The 19,849-nt window shown below is 46.6% G+C and overlaps 1 protein-coding gene across 3 annotated transcripts in view; it reads left to right on the top strand.

The window, feature by feature from the left end:
- The first annotated feature begins 757 nt into the window (after window positions 1-757).
- ATG16L1 (autophagy related 16 like 1) overlaps window positions 758-19,849 on the top strand; it is a 36,805-nt gene continuing 17,713 nt past the window's right edge. The window contains exons 1-10 of one of the 3 annotated variants that reach the window (XM_027589394.2): window positions 758-1,044; window positions 4,510-4,603; window positions 8,771-8,876; window positions 9,593-9,666; window positions 10,542-10,793; window positions 15,577-15,642; window positions 18,003-18,089; window positions 18,748-18,804; window positions 19,019-19,066; window positions 19,697-19,799. In XM_027589394.2, coding sequence (XP_027445195.1) covers window positions 930-1,044; window positions 4,510-4,603; window positions 8,771-8,876; window positions 9,593-9,666; window positions 10,542-10,793; window positions 15,577-15,642; window positions 18,003-18,089; window positions 18,748-18,804; window positions 19,019-19,066; window positions 19,697-19,799 — 1,002 coding nt within the window. In that variant the 5' untranslated portion in view covers window positions 758-929. The remainder of the gene's footprint in view (window positions 1,045-4,509; window positions 4,604-8,770; window positions 8,877-9,592; window positions 9,667-10,541; window positions 10,794-15,576; window positions 15,643-18,002; window positions 18,090-18,747; window positions 18,805-19,018; window positions 19,067-19,696; window positions 19,800-19,849) is intronic. The other 2 variants (XM_027589396.2, XM_027589397.2) reach the window with 2 other exon arrangements.

Below are 19,849 nucleotides of genomic sequence, written 5' to 3' on the forward strand. Positions count from 1 at the left end.
TCAATATCTACTGGCAAACTGTCCTTTCCCTCTTTCAAAGTCCTGCTCATGCCCCCACCCTTAGATTACCTCCTAAGAACCCATTTACTGTTAGGTAATAATTTCTAGGCTTCTAATTATTAACATAGCCAATCTATTCACATTTTTCTTTAACTGTTCTCTGCATTCCATCTCTTCATTGTGAAAAACCTATTCCCAAGGGCAATGGGACCCTCTTGCCAAAGTATAAAGCAGCCAGACATTTGGATAGGAAGACACCAGGGGTCTAGGTGAAGTGAGGCTTGCAATGCACCAGGCATAGCGCTCACTGCATTACATAGGTCATTCCTTCTAATGCTCATGGCAACCCTGAAGAGGGTATCATTAGGGTCCCCTTTTACAGATTAGGAAATTGAGGCTCTGCAAGATTGCCACTCACCTAGGGTCATTCAGTTACTGTGTGGGGAGTGGCCCCCACTTCTGCTTGTAAAGTGAGGCGATAAAGAAAAGAAAGGCAGGCCAAAAAATATATAAATCGGGGGAAGGCAGCGAGGAAACGTAAATTGACAGGCGGCTCCTTCCCTGTCGTCCCCTTCTCGCGGACAGCCAGGGCTCCAGCGCAGCCCGCACGCCCCCCAGCGGCCGCCTCTCTACCCCCTGCGCTTCCGGCCTCGGGAGGGCGTCATTAGCCAGCGCCCTGCGCCGCCACCAGCCACGCGCGTGCGTGCGGCGTATGACGTCGGGGGAGGAGGCGGGTTTTCCGGTCCCGACCAAAACCCTTTCCGGCAGGAGCCGGAAGACCGTCCCGGACGGCATTGGGGGCGGCCTGTGCGTGGAAGTGAGGTCTGGGCCGCCGGCCTTCCGGCGTCCGCTGGTCGCCCATGCTGCGGCCCGCGGCCGCCAGCCCCCACTCGGATTGGCGGCGGTAAGGCGCCGGGGCAGCGCGCGAAATGTCGTCGGGCCTCCGTGCCGCCGACTTCCCCCGCTGGAAGCGCCACATTTCGGAGGAGCTGAGGCGGCGGGACCGGCTGCAGAGGCAGGCATTCGAAGAGATCATCCTGCAGTGTGAGCGGCGGGCGGGCCCGGGGAGCGGGCGGGCGGGCGGGCCGGGCGCCAGCAGGAGCCGGAGGCCGACCCTTGGCGTCGCCCGCGCGCCTTGCGGCGGCCCCACAAACCCTTTTTTTTTTTTTTTTTTGGATCTTACTCTCTTTGACTTTAGAGGGCTTTCCCTACTGAATGGTGTGTTCTTCGTGGGCAGGCACCGTTCGTGCTTGTTATCCCAGCATCAGTGCTTGTGTGCTTGAATAAGCTCCAGAAACGTCCAGTTCTGGGCCTCGCGTTGTTGAAACGGTCACAGACTTTAAGCATTAACTCGCGTAATTAACATTGTTCTCTGAGTGTAATGAAATGTTCAGCTTTTGATTCCTCAGACCTCTCGTTTTTACTCCCATCTTGGTGTTCTTTAACTGGTACACATTTTGAGTCCCACTGGTCGGTGGGGACATCGTTACTGGAAACTTCAATATGAAAGAGGTTTTCTCCTCTCCCCACCCCTGTCTGCAGTTTGAATACAAAAATGTTCGTACCCTTAGATGAGGCCTCATGAGCATTTCCTTGCTCCCTCCCCAATTTTACGTAACTAACGAACGACACATTTGGGGAGAGAAATGGGCTTTCTAGGGTCCCATGGTACCATCTACCCCTTGAAGTGAGCCTGACAAAAGTCTGGAGTTCATGTTGATGATGAGATTCAAAGTAATAGTCGCCTGTTAATGAATTCTGATTGTGCTAAATCAGTGGTTCCCAAACTGATGTGCACGTTAGTACCACCTGGATCTTTTAAAAAATTAAAAAGCCGGACCAATTAAATTGCAGTAAATAAGGGTGGGACACGGGTATGAGTGTGTTAAATGCTCTTCAAGTATTTTTTTTTTTTTTAAAGATTTTATTCATTTATTTGACAGCATAAGTAGGCAGAGAGGCAGGCAGAGGCAGAGGGAGAGGGAGAAGCAGGCTCCCCGCTGAACAGGGAGCCCGATGCGGGGCTTGATCCCGGGACCCTGGGACCGTGACCTGAGCCGAAGGCAGCCGCTCAACGGACTGAGCCACCCAGGTGCCCCTCTCCAAGTATTTCTAATGTGCAGAGTGGTTTGAGTGCTTTGGTAAATATACGGCATGTGTTAGTTCTCTTTATCTTCTCGAAAATTCTATGAAGTGGGTCATTGCCTTTCTTACACATGAGGAAACTGATGCTGAGAGAGATTAAGAAACTTCTTTGGGTAGGCAAAGCAGATTCATGTTGGAGCCTGGATTTGAACACAGACTTGATGGCTCCTAACTTTTGCTTTTTTTTCTCACTGGAGTTCCGAAGAAATGACCCTTCCTTGCTTTCACTGAACCCACCCTCTTAAAAAGATGGGAAGAAAAGCGAGATGATGTACCGCTGTTGTGCTTATTCCTTGTACTATAAGAGATCCTCACAGCCAGAAGCACAGAAAGCCCCTCCCACTCAAACGTGATTCCCACATGGGTTATATAAATTTAGGTGGTCAGGTGTTTATTGGATGCTTTGTCTTAAAAGCTAAAATACACTTAACAGTCACATTGGGCTGGAAGTCTGACTCCACACCTTACTGATCTTTTCACTTACCTTTCTGAGTCTGGTTTGCTGCATCTATAAAAGGGGCGAAGCTTGCCCTGCCTGCTTCGTAAAAACTGTGTACAAGTGCTTTGAAAGCCGTTTACGAAATAGTCTATAAACAGAAGTTGCTGTAATTGCATTGACAGAGATTGAATGGTTTTTCTGCATTGAAAATAGTCATTTTGATGGGAGGGGGGAGGATGTAGGAGAAAGGTCAGAAGATGATCATCCTGGAGAGGGAACACATCATGAAACAGCTGTGGTAAATAGTGCATGCCAGAGGGGCTAGGAGCCCAGACTGATAGGAGAGGCGGTTAGGGGGCTGGAAAGCAAGACAACCTTTGCCTGTTAGAGTTTTTCTCTTTAGGTCAGTGATTGACATTTGGGGGGTCACTTCCATTTTGCCTGTGGAACACCTTCACTTCTGTCCTCTTGCCTTCCCAGGCCAGTCAAGTTCAAGTTCAGCCCCTGCCTCTGAACCTAAAGAGAAAGATGAAAAGAGACTGTAAGGACAGGTGGCAGCTTCCCTTCAGCTGGATCCTTCTCTTTAGTGAGAGGGACTTTTAAGGAGGGTCCCTCTTGAATACCTCCTGTCCTTTGAAAGACCTAATATCACAGGGCGCCCAGCTCTGGTGTGACATTTTGAAGATCTTATTAGAACCCTTTGATGTGAGTGAACACCCAGGGTTGGAACCATACTTCCCTGTTCTGCTGAACTGCTTGGTTAAATTAATCTAAATCAAGAATATTTCTGTTTCTGCCCAGGAGTTCCATTTCCATATATAAAAGAGAAGTGAGACTCAAGACTCTTTAAGAAGAAAGATAAGCCCTTCCAACAGCAATATTCACTAGCATAAACCCTATCAAAATTTTGTTCTAGAGCAGTTCTGATCTCAGACTTTTAGGATGTGTGACAGTCCCCATCAAATGTAGCTATTCAACAAGTTTCCCATGATCAGTCTCTTATTTTGCTTAGTGCCCCCTCCCACCTTGCCTGTCCCTGTGTGACTGTCATTCCTAACTACTTGTACTTTGAACTCCACCATGTTTCCTGTCACATTTGTTACTTTCAGAAAGAAAATTCATTTTCTTCCTTAGGTTCTCCGCTCTTGTGTTCTTTGACAGTTAGCATCTTCCAGCCAGTCACCTGAGCAAGGAACTTCAGAATAATCTTTGACTTTTTACTAGTAAATGTCTGTTTATGTCACTGCCTGCTTTTAAAATCGTTTATTTTACCATTGCCACTAAGAAAAGGTCTGAATTTTTCATTCTGCTCTTTCATGTGTTGGTTCCAACTTTCATTCCTATCCACTTGCAAGATAACTGCTAGCCCTCCCGCCTGGACTCTGTCATCCTCACCTGTAAAACCGTCCAAGCATATGAGGAAAGATCACTCTCCTAGTTCTTTTTATACTTGACCCTCTGCTATACTTGAGCTCCTTGTTCATATTTGTGTCTCTAGTGCCCTGATCTAAAAATTACATTTTCCAAATGTAATAATAAGCTCTTTCACATTGCTTAGAGGTGCATAACATTTCATTTTTCCAGGGTGTTTTTTTTGTTTGTTTGTTTTGTTTTTTGACTCCTGAGATAAACATAGGTAAGTGGGGGACATTCTTGTAGGGATGTTTCCACAGGTTCCTTTGGCCGGCCCATTTGTGCTTAGGCCAAGAAACTTCAAAGGAGTGTATGTTTCTGGGTTTTGGACAGTTGCTACAATTGCTGTCAAAGTGCAGCACCTGGTACTTTGACACCTAATGAAAGTGAAACCTACCCAGCTGTCCCCTGTTGGTTTTTTTGGTCCAGATATTTATAGGATATTAAGTAGTAATAAGGTATATATTGGTTATAATAAATAATTTCTTTCTTCTTCTTTTCCTTTTTAATAGATAACAAGTTGCTAGAAAAGTCAGATCTTCATTCAGTGCTGGCCCATAAGCTGCAAGCTGAAAAGCATGACATCCCCAACAGGCATGAGATAAGGTATTTTGAAACTATCCTGTGTTGCTTGTGTCTCCAGTTGAAACGGGTCTCAGTTCAGCTGTCACTTCTCTAATTGAGAGGTACTGTGTCTGTGCTCCAGTTTTTGTCAGTTCCTTTCAGATAAGAACTTGTGAAGCGGGCGCCTGGGTGGCTCAGTCGGTTAAGCGACTGCCTTCGGCTCAGGTCATGATCCTGGAGTCCCGGGATCGAGTCCCGCATCGGGCTCCCTGCTGAGCAGGGAACCTGCTTCTCCCTCTGACCCTCTTCCCTCTCATGTGCTCTCTCTCTCTTTCATTCTCTCTCAAATAAATAAATAAAAATCTTTAAAAAAAAAAAAAAAAAAGAACTTGTGAAGCCAAGTAACTAAAATCCTCTCTGAGGGTACGTACCCACCCAGAAGGCTTATCAGTAGGTGCTGTAACCCTGAGAAGTCACTCAGGGCTGGTAACTGGGCCAATTCCTCCTTCAGCCTGCTGGGTTTGCTTTTTCTAAATAATCACACCAGTAAGCATTCTTGAGCAGATTTATAGATCTTGTTAATACAGGATTGGCTGGTGCATAAAGTGCTTTTTATACAACACAGGTCTATTTGATCCTTTTTAAGTTCATTGGTTTTCATCATATTTTAATAGAGTGTGAAATTAAGCTAGCAGGTTGCAGCAAGCTTTCCTTTTTTTTTTTTTTAAAGAAAGATTAGGAAAAACCTGCATTTTAATAGAAAGGACAACTATTGTTTCATTAAATACGAACATGTGTTCATGGTGGGGAGTTTGATGTGTTTACATGGGTCATTCATGTAAACTATTTTTTTTTCTTTTTTAAAGTTTTTTTCTTAGTGCACATGAGCAGGGGGAGGGTCAGAGGGAGAGGGAGAAGCAAACTCCCCGCTGAGCAGGGAGCCCAACGCGGGTCTCGATCCCAGGACCCCGGGATCATGACCTGAGCTGAAGGCAGACACCTAACCGGCTGAGCCACCCAGGTACCCCGTAAGCTGTATTTCTTTTTGAGGGTCATGGTCCAAAAAAATCCAAAAGTCAGACTTCATCACAAACAGTTTAAATAGAATCATTCTATAGTCTTACTGTCTCTTTCCAGATGTTTATCATGTTTGCATATTAAATTTGAGAGTCCGTATGGGAACAGTACCCATTATTGCTCTAGAATTTATGTACTTTTTTGCATATCAGCTAACATTTAGCAACTGTAAGAATAAGTTGGTAGTAATTTAAGAGTTTTTTAAAGCCCAGAAATGCGAGGTATAGCCGAATTTATTTATACCTGTCGCTGAATCTGCTCTATAACTGCCTGCCACCCATGTTTCCTCATCTGGTCTCGTGGCCGGCCAGAGGGGGAAAGAGAAACAGGGTCCAGCCCAGGTTCTGTCCTTGCTTAGTAATAAATTCAAGCGATCGTTCTTGGCCTGTGGCCCTGAGAGACCTCCTATAGTATTTAAAATATTAATTGCAGTGTTCTGGTCAATATTAGGTATAGAAAATGCCATTTTACCTTTTTCATCTAAATTCAATCAACTGAAAACTTGAAATAGTTTGTTTCTGCCTACTTAGACTCTTGGTGACTATATTTCTCTATCCTTTCTTGGTCTGTCAAGCTCATTTGCTTGGAAGGTTGCTATAAATAAATATACAACAATTCTTTTGACTGAATATCACTGGAATGGTAATTTAATTGCAGGTCCTTCCTTTCCTGAGAACTCGAGCTCCTAATCAGGCCTCTCCTCCTGAGCGCCTTGTTTTTATTAATGGTTTTCTTTATTTTCCACAAGTTATCTATGATTCCTCTTTCCCCTCAGTGCTCTGGCCCTCCTCATTGGTAGTCACTCAGGCTTGTTCATTCTTCATTCACATGCTCTTGTGGGTCTGTCCCTTAGTCCAGTGGGGGGAGACCAGCTCAAGGGGGTGTTTGATGGCGCCATAAGGGTATTTACAGAAGATGGGCCTGGTGGTTTCCTCCCTTCTGTCTCTCCTTAAGTTCTGTCCGTATTATCGTAGTTATTCTTAAAACACTACAACCCATGCTTAAAAAGCTTTATCTGGATCAATTATCTGAGTCCCTTTTGAAGTGTCTTAATCCCTTTGCTTTCTGCATAGATTATAGCACAGAAGTAGTTAATTCCAGGCATTTTCTATGTGTGCTTCCTAGATGGCAGCATCTGGCGAATTGTTAGAAATGCAGAATCTTGGGCGCCACACCAGACCTACTGTTTCAGAAAGTCGGGGGAGGGGGGCGGTTGGGTAAAGCCCATAATCTGTAATTGGGTGATCCTGAGAATCACTGCCTTAGACCATGGCTGCTCCGGAGTCCATCTGCAGCACCAGGCGTGCAGTGAGTGCCCTGCTCTTTGGAGAAGGGACTAGTTTTACATTTGCATATTTCACAGGGCTTTGCATTAACATAAGAGGATTTGATAAAAATAATTTCTAGTCCTCCTGCCTAATTTAGAATGGCTTCTTGTACAGTGTGTTCCACTTTCTAATCTCTTGGCTTCTACTTCGTGGGCAAAGATGGGGAAGTATTAGGTTGCCTCAAAGGATGAGGTATTAGGATGGGCTTAGAATATGTCTTAAAAATACCTTTAGACATCAAGGGTGATGTCACACTACTCCCTCCCCTCTTGTTTATGATAGGGCTCTTCTCCCCCTCCCTTCGGGTGCTCGTGTCCTGCTTTTCCAGTGTCTCCATCTTGTGCTTTCCCTGGGTGGTGGCTTAAATGTCTGTCATCCGATGGTTCTCCTCTGTAGCTGCAACCAAAACCCCAGTCCTGAACTGAAAACGCACAGTTCGGTCACCTGCTGTTTCTGACGTGGGATGCAAAACAACATCGACTCTTGAGGGCGTCTGAGCTGAGTTCTGTGGCTTCAGATATGTCTGTTTGCTGACAGCTTCTACTTGTCCGCCTCTGGCTTGGACCTCTGTACTTGACGTGCAGACTCCGGTACCCAGTTTCCACTGCACACACCCCCATGGGTGTCCACACTACACTCTTCAGGCCTCCTCCCAGGCCCTAGTCTTTCCCACCGCAGTAGGTGGCCCCTGCGTCTTTCTCAGTTGCTCAGGCCCGGAACACTGAGGTCCTCATCGTGCCCTGCTTTTCTGTTAGACTCCACAGCTAACTCAGAAGGCACATGCTGTGGGCTGTCTCTTCAGAACGGATCTAGGATCGGACCACACCCCCCCGCTTCTACTGCTACCACCTTGATCTGAGCTGGCCTTCGGAACAGCTCACTAACGGGCCTCCGTGTTTCTGCCCCTGCCCCCCGGCAGCCTGCTCTCCACTCAGCACCAGGGCAGTCCTTTTACAACTTGTTATTCCTCTGCTCACAGCACTGCGGCGTCTTCCAGTCACGGTCCCTAGAGGAGCCTGGGAGGCTCTGCATGGTCTCCCCGCCTCCTCCCTGCCTGTCTTTTCCACCCTCCCGGACGCGGGGCTCTGCTTGTACTTTCTCCGAGGACACCAGCTGTGCTGCCTTCTCCAGCCCTTTCTGACCCTCGGCGTTCCCTCTGCACGTGAGGGCCCAGCCTCCAGGAGCCGCGTGGCTTGCTCCTCACTTTCTTCCGGTCTGCAGTGATGTTCTCTCAGAGAAGCCGCCTCTGAGTGCCCTGCACAGAACAGGAGCCCCGTTGCTCCGTCCCCTTCTTTACCCTGCTTAGTTTCTCTTCACGGCACATCTGACCACTGGACCCCACGTGTTTACTTATTTGTTGTCTGTCTTCTCTTAACCATTTATCGGTCGCCTGAAAGCAAAGCTTTGTGTTCACTGCCTTCTCCCCGGGTCCAAGGTCACTGCCTGGCATGTAGTTGGCACTCAAACATTTGTCGAGTGACTGGACCTTGTTGTCTCCTCCATGTTTACCGAAACCTCATCTGGAATCCATGCCTTGTTCCTGACCCGACCTGTGGTTTGGGTTGTGGTTGGTTTATTTGACCATGTCTCATGTTTCCTACTTTCTACATCAGGTTTGTAGTGGCTTAGAACCACATTGGCCCGGAGAAAGTAAACGGCTTTTTTGGCTGTGTTGTCACGTACAGGTTCGAAATTCTGAGGTTACTGTTTCACTGCCGGACTGAAGAGGTTTGGGGTCTGATTTTTTTTTTTTCTTTCCTCTCTTTTTTGCACGTTCTTTCATCTGCCTGGTTTGGGGACTTAGTCCCGGACACGATGGTGCCTGGAATGATAGTCAGCTACAAGAGATGGCCCAGCTGAGGATTAAACACCAAGAAGAACTGACTGAACTACACAAGAAGCGTGGGGAGGTACCGATAGCCACTCCTCGTCTCTGCTCTGTGCGGGCCCCGCAGTGGGGAGGACAAGCAAGCGGGCGGGCGTTGCACTAGAATTTGCAGCCGTCCTGGCTACATGTGGCATCATACTCTCTCTGGGAATGCAGCATCGGGACAGCTGAGGGCTTTCCCTCTATCAGCAAGAGGGCAAGCCACTGGGGTAACTGCCGGTCACCACACTCCCAGGTGGCATGAAAGGTACAAGTGGAGAAACTTCCGAAGGAAAGGAGCCTGCTGCCTGTTCCAGGGCAGATCTCACTAATACCTTCCTAAAGTGTTTGAGAGCGAACCCTGCAATTTCTGAGAAATTCATTATGGAAAAAGTCCTGGGCTTTGTTAATCGTGGGTGGCTGTTTGATGGCAAATTATGAGAAAATGCAAGTTCTCATCAATGCAGCTGAATTGATCATTTTATCAGCCAAAGAGCGTGATAGGTGGCTGCAGTGGGGGGGGGACAGACGGGTCCTCAGCGGGAACCTGGCAGTGACCTGTGATATTTCCCATTGTTCCCATGAGCATCCCCATCGACCCTCCTGCTCCTCACTGCCACCCAGCTTGTTTCTTCTTGGTGCCTTGGCCCAACCCAGCAGGGCACCTTTTCTTTCCTAAAAATAAAAGAGCCCACTGTTGTTTAGTTTCCTACTGAGGTCCTGAGATCTCTCACTGATGCAAGTGTTCTTCCCCCGCAGTTAGCTCAATTGGTGATTGACCTGAATAACCAAATGCAGCAGAAGGACAGGGAGATGCAGACGAATGAAGCAAAGTGAGTAGAGACGACACCCTCCCGGGGGTGGCCACGGGGTTGCACTCTGTTTACTGTACTCTTGTGGGCGGGGCCGGTGGTGATTGCTGGCAAACGGTCACCCCAGGGGACCCAGCAAGAACGTCATTTCTGTGCATGCATAACCTAGGATTTTTTTCTACCCGCTCTAAGGATGGCAGAGGCAAGGACAGTGCCCTCAATCTTCCAGGTTCCCAGTATGCCCCTGGGGGGGTACCTTTGGCCCTTGTGAGTGTCCCTGAAGCATTCGTGGCTCTCCCTGTGGCCACTGCATAGGAGAGCTGGCATCTTCTGTGGTGGAGATGGGGCCAGGGTATGTGAGCCTGTGGCCCTTGGAAACAGGGATGAGTTTGTCGGCAGGATAATTCTTGATCAGGGAGAAACCTGGGATTCCAAATCCTAGGACCTTTGAGCTGGAGGGGAGCCTAGGTTTCATCTATGCCTTTTTCCCTTGCTCTGCAGACAGGGGTCTCTAAAGGCTTAGAAAGGCGTCTTTGCTCATTGAGTGATAGAACCGATGGAATGTGCAGAATTTCTAGTCTCCTTTTAAGCCCCTGTTAGTACTCTATTCAGGCATCAAAAGTTCCCTCTTCAGATCCTGCTTTTCTAGTCATACCCTGGATGAATTTCACCCTAGGTAATTCCTCTCCTGATGGGCTTGTCCTGTAAACCACTGGGGCTAGGCTTGGCTAAATGAGATGTTTGTAAATGTGAAGAGTCCTCCGTGCACCTGCTGTGATGGCTAAGGTTATTGTAGGGGGCCCATGCTCACAGAGCTCCAGCACCTGGCCAGGCGCTCTGGCTCCTCATTCGGCTCCGGAGTGGTCCCATACCTCTTCTCCACGTCCCGCTTTCAGAATTGCAGAATGCTTGCAGACTATCTCTGACCTGGAGACGGAGTGCCAAGAACTACGCAGTAAGCTTCAGGACCTCGAAAGAGCCAACCAGACTCTGAAGGACGAATATGATGCCCTGCAGATCACGTTTACTGCCTTGGAGGAGAAACTGAGGAAAACTACTGAAGAGAACCAGGAGCTGGTCACCAGGTGGATGGCCGAGAAAGCCCAGGAAGCCAATCGCCTAAATGCAGAGAATGAAAAAGATTCAAGGTGAGACATCAGTCCACAGGTAGTGGTTTCCATTTTTAATAAAGTAGAGCCTAGTTCTCTGAAAAGACAAAAATGAACCTGGCAGCTCTGATGAGGGAGAATGGGACAGCTGGCCAGAAAACACTAATAAAATCAGAAATCGCAGTGGTGCATGTAAAAGATTTGCGTTTATAAGACAGTTTTACAGCTGAGCAGAGGATTACCTTCCAAAAGGGCTTTGACCCATACAATTTTTGCCAGTGAATTCTTTTCAGTGTTTCGAAGAAAAGCTAATTCGTGAACAATAGAAGGTCAATCAGAGGGGCGCCTGGGTGGCTCAGTCGTTAAGCGTCTGCCTTTGGCTCAGGTCATGATCCCAGGGTCCTGGGATCGAGCCCCACATCGGGCTCCCTGCTCCGCGGGGAGGCCTGCTTCTCCCTCTCCCACTCCCCTTGCTTGTGTTCCCTCTCTCACTGTGTCTCTCTCTGTCAAATAAATAAATAAAATCTTAAAAGGTCAATCAAAATTAGAAAAAGATTGGAATTTCCCCCATCCCTAGTTTTATAAAACCACCCACACCCATACCAAGGCTCTTGGTAGTATAACAAGAAGACTACAGTCTAACCTCACGAAATATAGATGTGAAATTCCTAAGATTCACTGGTACCTTTTTTTTTTTTTTTTTAAAGAGAGTGTGTACATGCACAAGGGGTGGGGTGAGGGGGAGCAGAGGAAGAGAGAAAAATCTCAGGCTCCACACCCAGTGCAGAGACTGATACTGAGCTCCATCCCACGACCCCGAAATCATAACGTGAGCCGAAATCAAGAGTCAGATGCTTAACTGACTGAGCCACCCAGGTGCCCCAGTACCTTTTTTTTTTTTTTTTTTAATTCACTGCAGTCCTACTAGGATTTATCCCAGGAATTAAAAGATGGTGTATCTGGAAATCAGTTAAATCTATCACCTTGGATGATAAACTATAGAGCCACTTTAGTAGAACCCAAAAATGCCATTTGCTCAGATTCAGTTCCCAGTCCTGATAAAAACCCTTAAACTTGGAACAAAAGCTTTTAATAAAAACACCTGTCTGCAACCAACAGCTGATAGGGTTCTTAACAGGGAAGCCTTCCACCCTGGACACCAGGAGTTGGTCTTGGTGGAGGGAAATGTGTGTGTTGAAAATTCCCACCGAGAGTCCCAACATACACCCAGGAACAGAAGAAGGAAGGGCTCACTGTCTCCAGCTCTGAGCGATGTTTTGGCCATCTGACCAGATAGGACACAGAATGCAAGGCCACTAGAAAGGTTGGGGGCTCATGTTCATCCACCTAGAAAGCCTAAGAAAATCCACCGAGAAAACCAACACTAAGTGGTCAACAGATTAGAACATACGACTTTAAAGCCGTGTCTTTAGGATTTGAGAAGATTGTTGCAGTTAATCTAAAAGAATGAAAACAGGAGAGTCGTAAGTAATAATGATAACTAATCCTACCAAATAATATTCAAGTTGATTTGAGAATCTGTATAAAAACTGAAAACATAAGGTAGAGGTAAAAAAATGTGATTATCTGCTCTTTTATGAAAAATTTCTAAATAGTATGAGTACTTTCCAAACATTAAAAATAATAGAAATAAAAAGTGGACTGTATAAAATTTTCAGATTTCTTAAAAGAACACAGAAATAATCGAGGACATGAGATTGTCACGTAAATACCCTAACGTGGAGCTGATAAGACAGGCGAGCCCTCTGACAGACATGAGGCACAGGGAGTTGCTGAAAGCAGGCGTGTACACAGGGAAGCTGGCCCAGAGGGCTGTTGGGAGGGAGGGGGAAGCCCCTTCACATTGTCCATGGGAAGCCCATTCCACCACCGTCTGAAGGGCACCTGGCCGTGACCTGAGAAGTGTTCCCACTTGTTGGACTTATCCTAAGCAAGTCCTGAGACTTGGTCATGGGTATTATTTTGTGATGGCACATTACTCATAGTAGTGAAAAATAAGCAGTATCTCCCTCCGGGGAGAAATAAATTGTTATATTTTCATACAGTGTGGTTTTACAAAGTCATCTAAAAATACGTGTCTTAGGAGTACTTAGTGACCCGAGAAAATGCGTATAATTAATATAACTAAAAATAAGATAGGAAATCTTTTCATAGGATGTGATACAAAATTTGAATGAATTCGAAAGATTAAAAAGGAATTATACTGTTAATGGTGTTTATTTCTTCGTGGTGAGACTGGCTTTTCTCATTTTATACTTCTCTGTATTTTCTAACTTCTTTAAGTTTCTATCGTATTAAAAACTGAGCTGTCCCTTTTTATTCTGTCTTGTGTTTACTTTTTTTTTTTTTAAGATTTTATTTTTAAGCAATCTCTGCACCCAACATGGGGCTCAAACTCACAACCCCAGGATCGAGAGTCACGTGCTCTATGGACCGAGCCAGCCAGGCGCCCCTCATGTTTAAGTAAAATAGCTTGGCCTATGCAGTGGAGTCTTTAGGCAGCTTAAAGGCAGTGAACTCACCAGGGTCACCTGGAAGTCAGTGCAGTGTGTTGAACACCTGCCAAGGGAGAAGCAGGCAGGCATGTGGTTAAGCTAAGGAAGGGTCCTTGGTCATCACAGTGGACAGGAGAATAATACAAACTTCCTATTGAACATGGGGTGCAAGGCATATTACATGTTTGCCCTTGTTCCTTCCTTTGTAATGTTTTCCTAGGGATTTGCCCCTGGGTGTATTCTCATCTGATTGTGTAGGCGGAGCCTGAGGTTTCTTCACTTTGCTTCCACTTTACTCCTTAGAAGCTTTCCCTCCTCCCTGCCGATCCCCAGATTAGATGTTCTCCTAGTAGCCTTTGTTTACCTGAGTGATAGCATGGTACATTTCATGTTTTGAAGCAGCTGTTCGTGTTCTGCCTCCCTCACTAGGCTGAGGTGTATGTCTTCACAGTCACAGTGGCTGATGTATTGGATGCCCTCGGGGAATATTTGAACTATTAAAGCAGGTGCTTGCTTTTTGGCTATTTTAATGAAGGAGGAGCTGCAGGTGCTTTGTCCTGCCTGTGACCCTAGGTCTATCCTTTAGTCCTCCCTTACAGCAGGTGCCTTTCCGGGAGAGGAGTTGTTACATGCCCCACACTGAGATTCTGGTTTTCCCTCAAAGGTAGTTCATGGGTCATCTATTTCAGCTAAGAAAAAATTATTAAGCTTTGTCATTTGTTCTGTAAAACTTAGTTTTCATCTTCCAGATATAAAATTAAGAGTGTAGCGCGTAGGTGACACACGTCGGTTAAGTGTCTGACTCTTGATTTCAGCTCAGGTCCTGATCTCAGGGTCGTGAGATTGAGCCCCGCGTCGGGCTTCATGCTCAGGGGGCAGTCTGCTTGTCCCTCTCCCCCCCTGCCCATCCTCCCACTTGTTTGTGTGTGTGCACACATGCTCGCACTTTTTCTCCTTCAAATAAATATATAAATCTTTAAAAAAAAAAATAGGGGCGCCTGGGTGGTTCAGTCAGTTAAGCGTCTGCCTTCAGCTCAGATCATGATCCCAGGGTGCTGGGATTGGGCCCTGAGTTGGGCTTCCTGCTCAGTAGGAAGCCTGCTTCTCCCTCTCCTGCTGCTGCTCCCCCGCTTGTGCTCGCTGTCAAATAAAATTTAAAAAATTTAAATAAATAAAAAATAATAAAATTAGGAGTATAAGCTGCAACCTCATCCCTTCTCATGATTCAGATATGCCACCTAGAGGACTTCTCCCTGTTTTGAGAATTAACACTGTGGTAGAAGCTTTACAAAAAAAATTCCAGCAGAATTCTTGATTGGGGCTTAATAGCAGTGCTAGAGTTCCGGATTAGGGGTTCTCCACATAGAGGGTGAAACCACAGTTAGAGATTAAATTGCCATGGAAGAGAAAAACGAGGCCAAGGTTAAAAATGGAGGAGATCCTGAATTTAGGACTTGGGGAGAGACAAATTATTCTGAGAAGGGGAAATAGTGGACTTGACTGTTGGGCCACATGAAAATTTGTCCACAGCCGAGGGGTGCCTGGGTGGCTCAGTCAGTTAATCAACCACCTACTCTTCATTTTCGGCTCAGTTCATGATTGAGCCCCATGTGGGGCTCCGTGCTCAGTGGGGAGTCTGCTTGAGGTTTCTCTTACTCCCTCTCTCTCTACCCCTCCCCCCCCAAAATAAATAATCTTAAAAAAAAAAAATGGCCCACAGCTGAGACGTCTGTGTCCAGCGCTCTTAAGTGAAGCCATGTGCATTTTGACAGTTCAAGAATCTCATACCTCAGTTTCCTTATCTGTAAAGTAGTGCTGAATCTCAAAGCACTGTTACAAGGATTAAATGAGTTAAACCCTGGTGATAACAATACCAATACCAAGTCAGGGACAAGTAAATTCTAAGTAAATCTTAACTGTTAACTTTTCATGCTCTTGATATGTTGGTGTCAGACTATTTGCTGCAGGAAGCTAGCTCTTGATGGTCACTAACCCTGGATAAACCTGATGCGCCTTTCTGTCCTGAGAGGCCCCGGGTCACGACGGGCAGGCTTCTTCCTTGCCAGGTCACTGCTCTCTCTAATGACATAATCCCTCTTCTGGGCTTTGCTCTGGAATCCTTTATAACAGGGTTCCTTAACTGACATTACTGGTGTGGGTTTGGGACTTTGGTATCTTTGCCCAGGGCAGTTATTTTAGGTGCACTGACTGACTATTCAAGTGTGTTAATGAGAGCTAGTAGTTTACTGAGGGCTGAAACGCCATGCTTTGTTGAAGCAGACATAACTAGTGGCTTTCTTCAATAGGAGGCGGCAAGCCCGGCTGCAGAAAGAGCTTGCAGAAGCAGCAAAGGAACCTCTACCTGTTGAACAGTAAGTAGAGCTATTCCAATCACACCTGCTCTTAGTAATTGGATTTGCGCTTTTAAAGTGGTTTTATCATGGTCTTATTTCTGTAAAATCGTTTTATAGATTGTAGAAAGGAAACCTAAAGATGTAAGGGAGCCACTAAACGCACTGGTTACCTCCCCAAAGGTTGCTCCAGCTTCTGCTCCTCATCGGCTTTGGCGCCCTGTGTGGATAACTTCTGCATCCTGCATGAATGACTGCCTTGCTGCTTCCCCCTTGACACCTTGATCCGTTTTCTACCCCTCGTTGGGCCTCTTGGAGTGTATCGCTGGGCTGGGGTTCTTTCTCTTGCTCTCCGTTCTTGGTGTGTGACTTTGAGTGGAGGTGTGGGCAAACCTCTAAAGCCTAACTGAAAACAGCCGTTTCTTGGAGCAAAAGGGATTGAATCTGTTTGGAACTTTCCCCGATCTGGAGTTGGGGTGGAGGATCTCCCCCAAGATCTGAAGCTTTGTGTTAAGAGTGGTGGATATTTTAATGACTGAATTCCCTTTGCTTCTAGTCCACAGTGTGTTCCTTTTCTACTGAAAAAATATTCTGGAATATAGTATTAGAATTGTGATTTACTGGGTTGTAAAACGTTTTTTGTTTTCTTACAAACAGAGGGGACTGGTTTGAATTCAGTTAGAGGAGTCATCCACCAGACAAGGTATTAATTTATAAGGAAAAAAAGGTTTTCATACCAAGACTGCTTTAGATTTAGAATATGTACATTTCTTCTATACTCTCAGATGTGGAAAATAAATCTCATGTATTTTCCTGACACTACAAAGTAAATAAATGATTGACCTAGAAATGACAGCTTACAAAAGCATCATTTGTCTGCCTCCCAACTGCAGCATAAACAGATGACTGGGTGTGACACAACTTAGGTCAAGCATGCTGCCCAAGAGCTCATAGAAAGGGGCCAAGCGAAGCTGATCTGGGAGTGCCTGACTGTAAACGCCTGTTCGTCGTCTCTGTGCTTCCCAAAGAGTGGAGTTTCTGGGGCAAAGGACATTTCTATCTTTGAAGGGTTGTGATAACCAGTTGCCACATCCTGGTATTTTCTTGTGGCCCTGGGTCTTCGCACAGTTCCAAGTGTCTTCATGTCTGTCGCGTTCTGAAAGCATTTGCATAGGCTCGGCTCATGGTCGCTACTCTTGCTGTCTCTGCCGCTCTGCTGTCACCCTTGTGTGGACACGAGTGACTCCCCCAAACCGCAACCACGAAGAAAAGAAAGGCCAGCCTTGTTTTCTTTCTTCAGGCCTGCCTTTGTTCTCCCCTACATCCTGGCCTAGACTGGGGTCAGTTGCGTGGAAGCCTAAAATCAATAGCCAAGGAAAACAAATTGTCTTTGGTTTAACTTGCTTGGTGACAAGTTATATTTACATAATCCGGATAATTAATCATGGATAAATCTTGCTCTCAAGTTCGAAGGAGTCCAGACATTAGGTGATACAGGCTTGGGTTGTTACGTTTTATTACTTTACTTCTGGTTGCAACTCGGTAGGAAGTCATTAAGACCAAAATAATTACTTGCCTTCCCCCCAACCAGGAAAAAGGGGGTGGGGTGAATTCCAGAGGTGCTTTGTATCTGGCGGGATAAGGCAGGTAAACAACAGGGCATTTCTGTGGCTTGATTATTTCGCGTGAAGCATGATGGACTCCCCAAACGTGAGAAGCACCAAGTGTTGCAACCTAAGCATAAAATACCCAGAGTCAAAAATGAATTGTGTTGAGATTTGGCTTTCCTGTTTCTATTATTAAGGCAGTATTTAAAGCCGATGTTAATGCAACCATTGACTCCATTGCCCTTCCAGCAAACCCGTTTTCTTACTCCCCTGGATCTCCTTGCCCTGTCGTTTCCTTGTGCTCCAGAGCCGCCCCAGCTGTCGTCTGTGCCATGCTCAGCCCGTCACGTGGGAACTGTTCTTGGCGAGCACTGTGGTCCAGTTGTTTGTGTGCAGGAGCCCTTAGCCACGAACCCGGCCTGAAGGAAAGAATCTCTGTTGGCACTGGATGCATGGTTCTAGACTTAATAGATCATTCTTTCGTGGCTTTCCAAGTGGGAGCTATGTTTACACCTCAGAGGATCAGAAGATCACTTTTAAAGTAATTTTCAGCTGGAATTCTGGATTTGATATCAATAGGTTAAACGTTTCTTTTAGTGTCGTTTAGAGCGCGGCTGTTCCTTTTTCTCCAGAGAACCCTTGGCCATCTCTGTCACAGCCAAGTCGTGTAGGCTGCGTGTGACTAGGAGACGGTGCTGGCCTCGGCGGAACAGATTCGCCACAAAGCTCCTGCCGAGCAGGATCAAAGACTTAGCCTCTTGCCCTTCTTTCCAGGGATGATGACATTGAAGTCATTGTGGATGAAACCTCTGATCACACGGAGGAGACGTCTCCCGTGCGAGCCATCAGCAGAGCGACCAGGTAAGTAGCCAGCGCGGGCCAGGAAAGGAGCGCTCACGCTGCAGTCCGACAGCACGTTTGTGGCCGCGGCGAGAGCAGCTCGATGCACCCAGGCCCTTCGCTGGAGCGCCCGGCCCCTCCTGCCTGCACAGCTGTGGAGATCGTGGGCTCCTGAGTGTCCCCATCTTCCTTTGGTCACCTCGTCATGGGAATCAAGCTCCCCTAGTGCTGCCACCACCCTGTGAGGTGTTGGCTTCCCACAAGATGGACAGTTACACCTTGTTGGGATGAGTATTTAGATCAAACTGTTTACTTCGTACTTGGGTTCCAGGATTTTTTCTCTTTGCTAAATAAAGCAGGACTGAAAGGGTGGGGATTGGTTGTTAACAGCCAACACTGTTAGGTCAGATTGAATGAGTCATGGTTTAAAGCACAGTTTCTAGGACAGTTAATTTACTGCGAGGGAACCTTGTGTCTTTTACAACTAACGAAGCTGGGTCCTCCCTCTTGCCTTCCCCCTGTTTTCTGATGGTTTGCTCCTCTGAGGGGTTTCTTTGCTGGGGTTTGGGGACTCGATGGGAAACATACTCCCAGGTACCTATTTTTGTGGACTGTTTTTATTGATGAATCATGGGCAAAACGTTTCTAAGGTTTAAACCTATCCTCCCCTCCTCTTTAGTAAGCGACTCTCGCAGCCTGCTGGAGGCCTTCTGGATTCTATCACTAATATCTTTGGGTAGGTTAGAAAACTTTCACCTTTCCTTGTTAATATGTGTGAATATTCATAAGTATTGTATATGATTTATCGCCATTTTTTAAACGTACACCAGAATTTCTGTGGCGCTGAGTGTACAGATGCTTTGACTTCAGCTTTTCACCTAGCTTCTTCCTTTTTTCCTCCGTTTTCTTTCTCTTACTCTCGCTGCGTGCTGATCTGGCCTTACCTTTAGTCTGTCCGAGTCTCCCCTTCTGGGACATCACTCTCCTGATGCTGCCAGGTGAAAAGAATACCTTCTCTCAGCCCGGCATGTGAGCGTGGCTCCTTGGTGATTGTGCTGATTGCTGCTTCAGTCCCTTTGTTGGATGTGCATGTGCCTCCCAGGCCGCCGTGCATGTTCCTGGGAGCGCTGTCGGCCTCTTGAGCGGGCAACGGTTAGGTTGAGCTCTGCACAGCAGACACGCTCTCCTCCCTCTCTTCTCTGGCATGCGTTCGACTCTGCCTTGACCACACTGTACGCTGAGAATGATCGTAGCTAGGCATAGAAGTGACCTTGAAGTAGTCTTATCAAAATACAAATGAGCTCCCTTGGAGCTGGCGGTTACATTACGTTGAGAATGTTTTTGCAGCCGTTGATTGGCCGGGAAGCAGTTTTGCGGGATTGCTTTTCAGTGTTGGGTTCTGGAGTCCATGAGTTATGGACTTTGAGAGAGTAAGAGAGTAGAGCTATGTGCTGGATACCTCTCCGGGTATCGTTTGGGTGAGGATGCCTCTGGTAGGGTGAACTGTTCTGTGGTTCGAAGAGTCTAGGAGGGAGAAGAAGCTACTGTCAAAAGTTGTCTTTGAATCCCTCCTGGGCGGACAGGAAGCCTTGTGTAATCCTAATACTTTCCTTTATGTTACTTCTTAGGAGGCGCTCTGTCTCTTCCTTTCCAGTTCCCCAGGATAATGTGGATCCTCATCCTGGTTCTAGCAAAGAAGTGAGAGTGCCGACAACCGCGATGTGTGTCTTCGTAAGTGCGGTTGAACCCCACCTGCCACCAAGCCTTGTGTCGTAACCGAG

Source organism: Zalophus californianus, chromosome 3, assembly GCF_009762305.2.
Source record: "Zalophus californianus isolate mZalCal1 chromosome 3, mZalCal1.pri.v2, whole genome shotgun sequence".
Lineage (NCBI taxonomy): Eukaryota > Metazoa > Chordata > Mammalia > Carnivora > Otariidae > Zalophus > Zalophus californianus.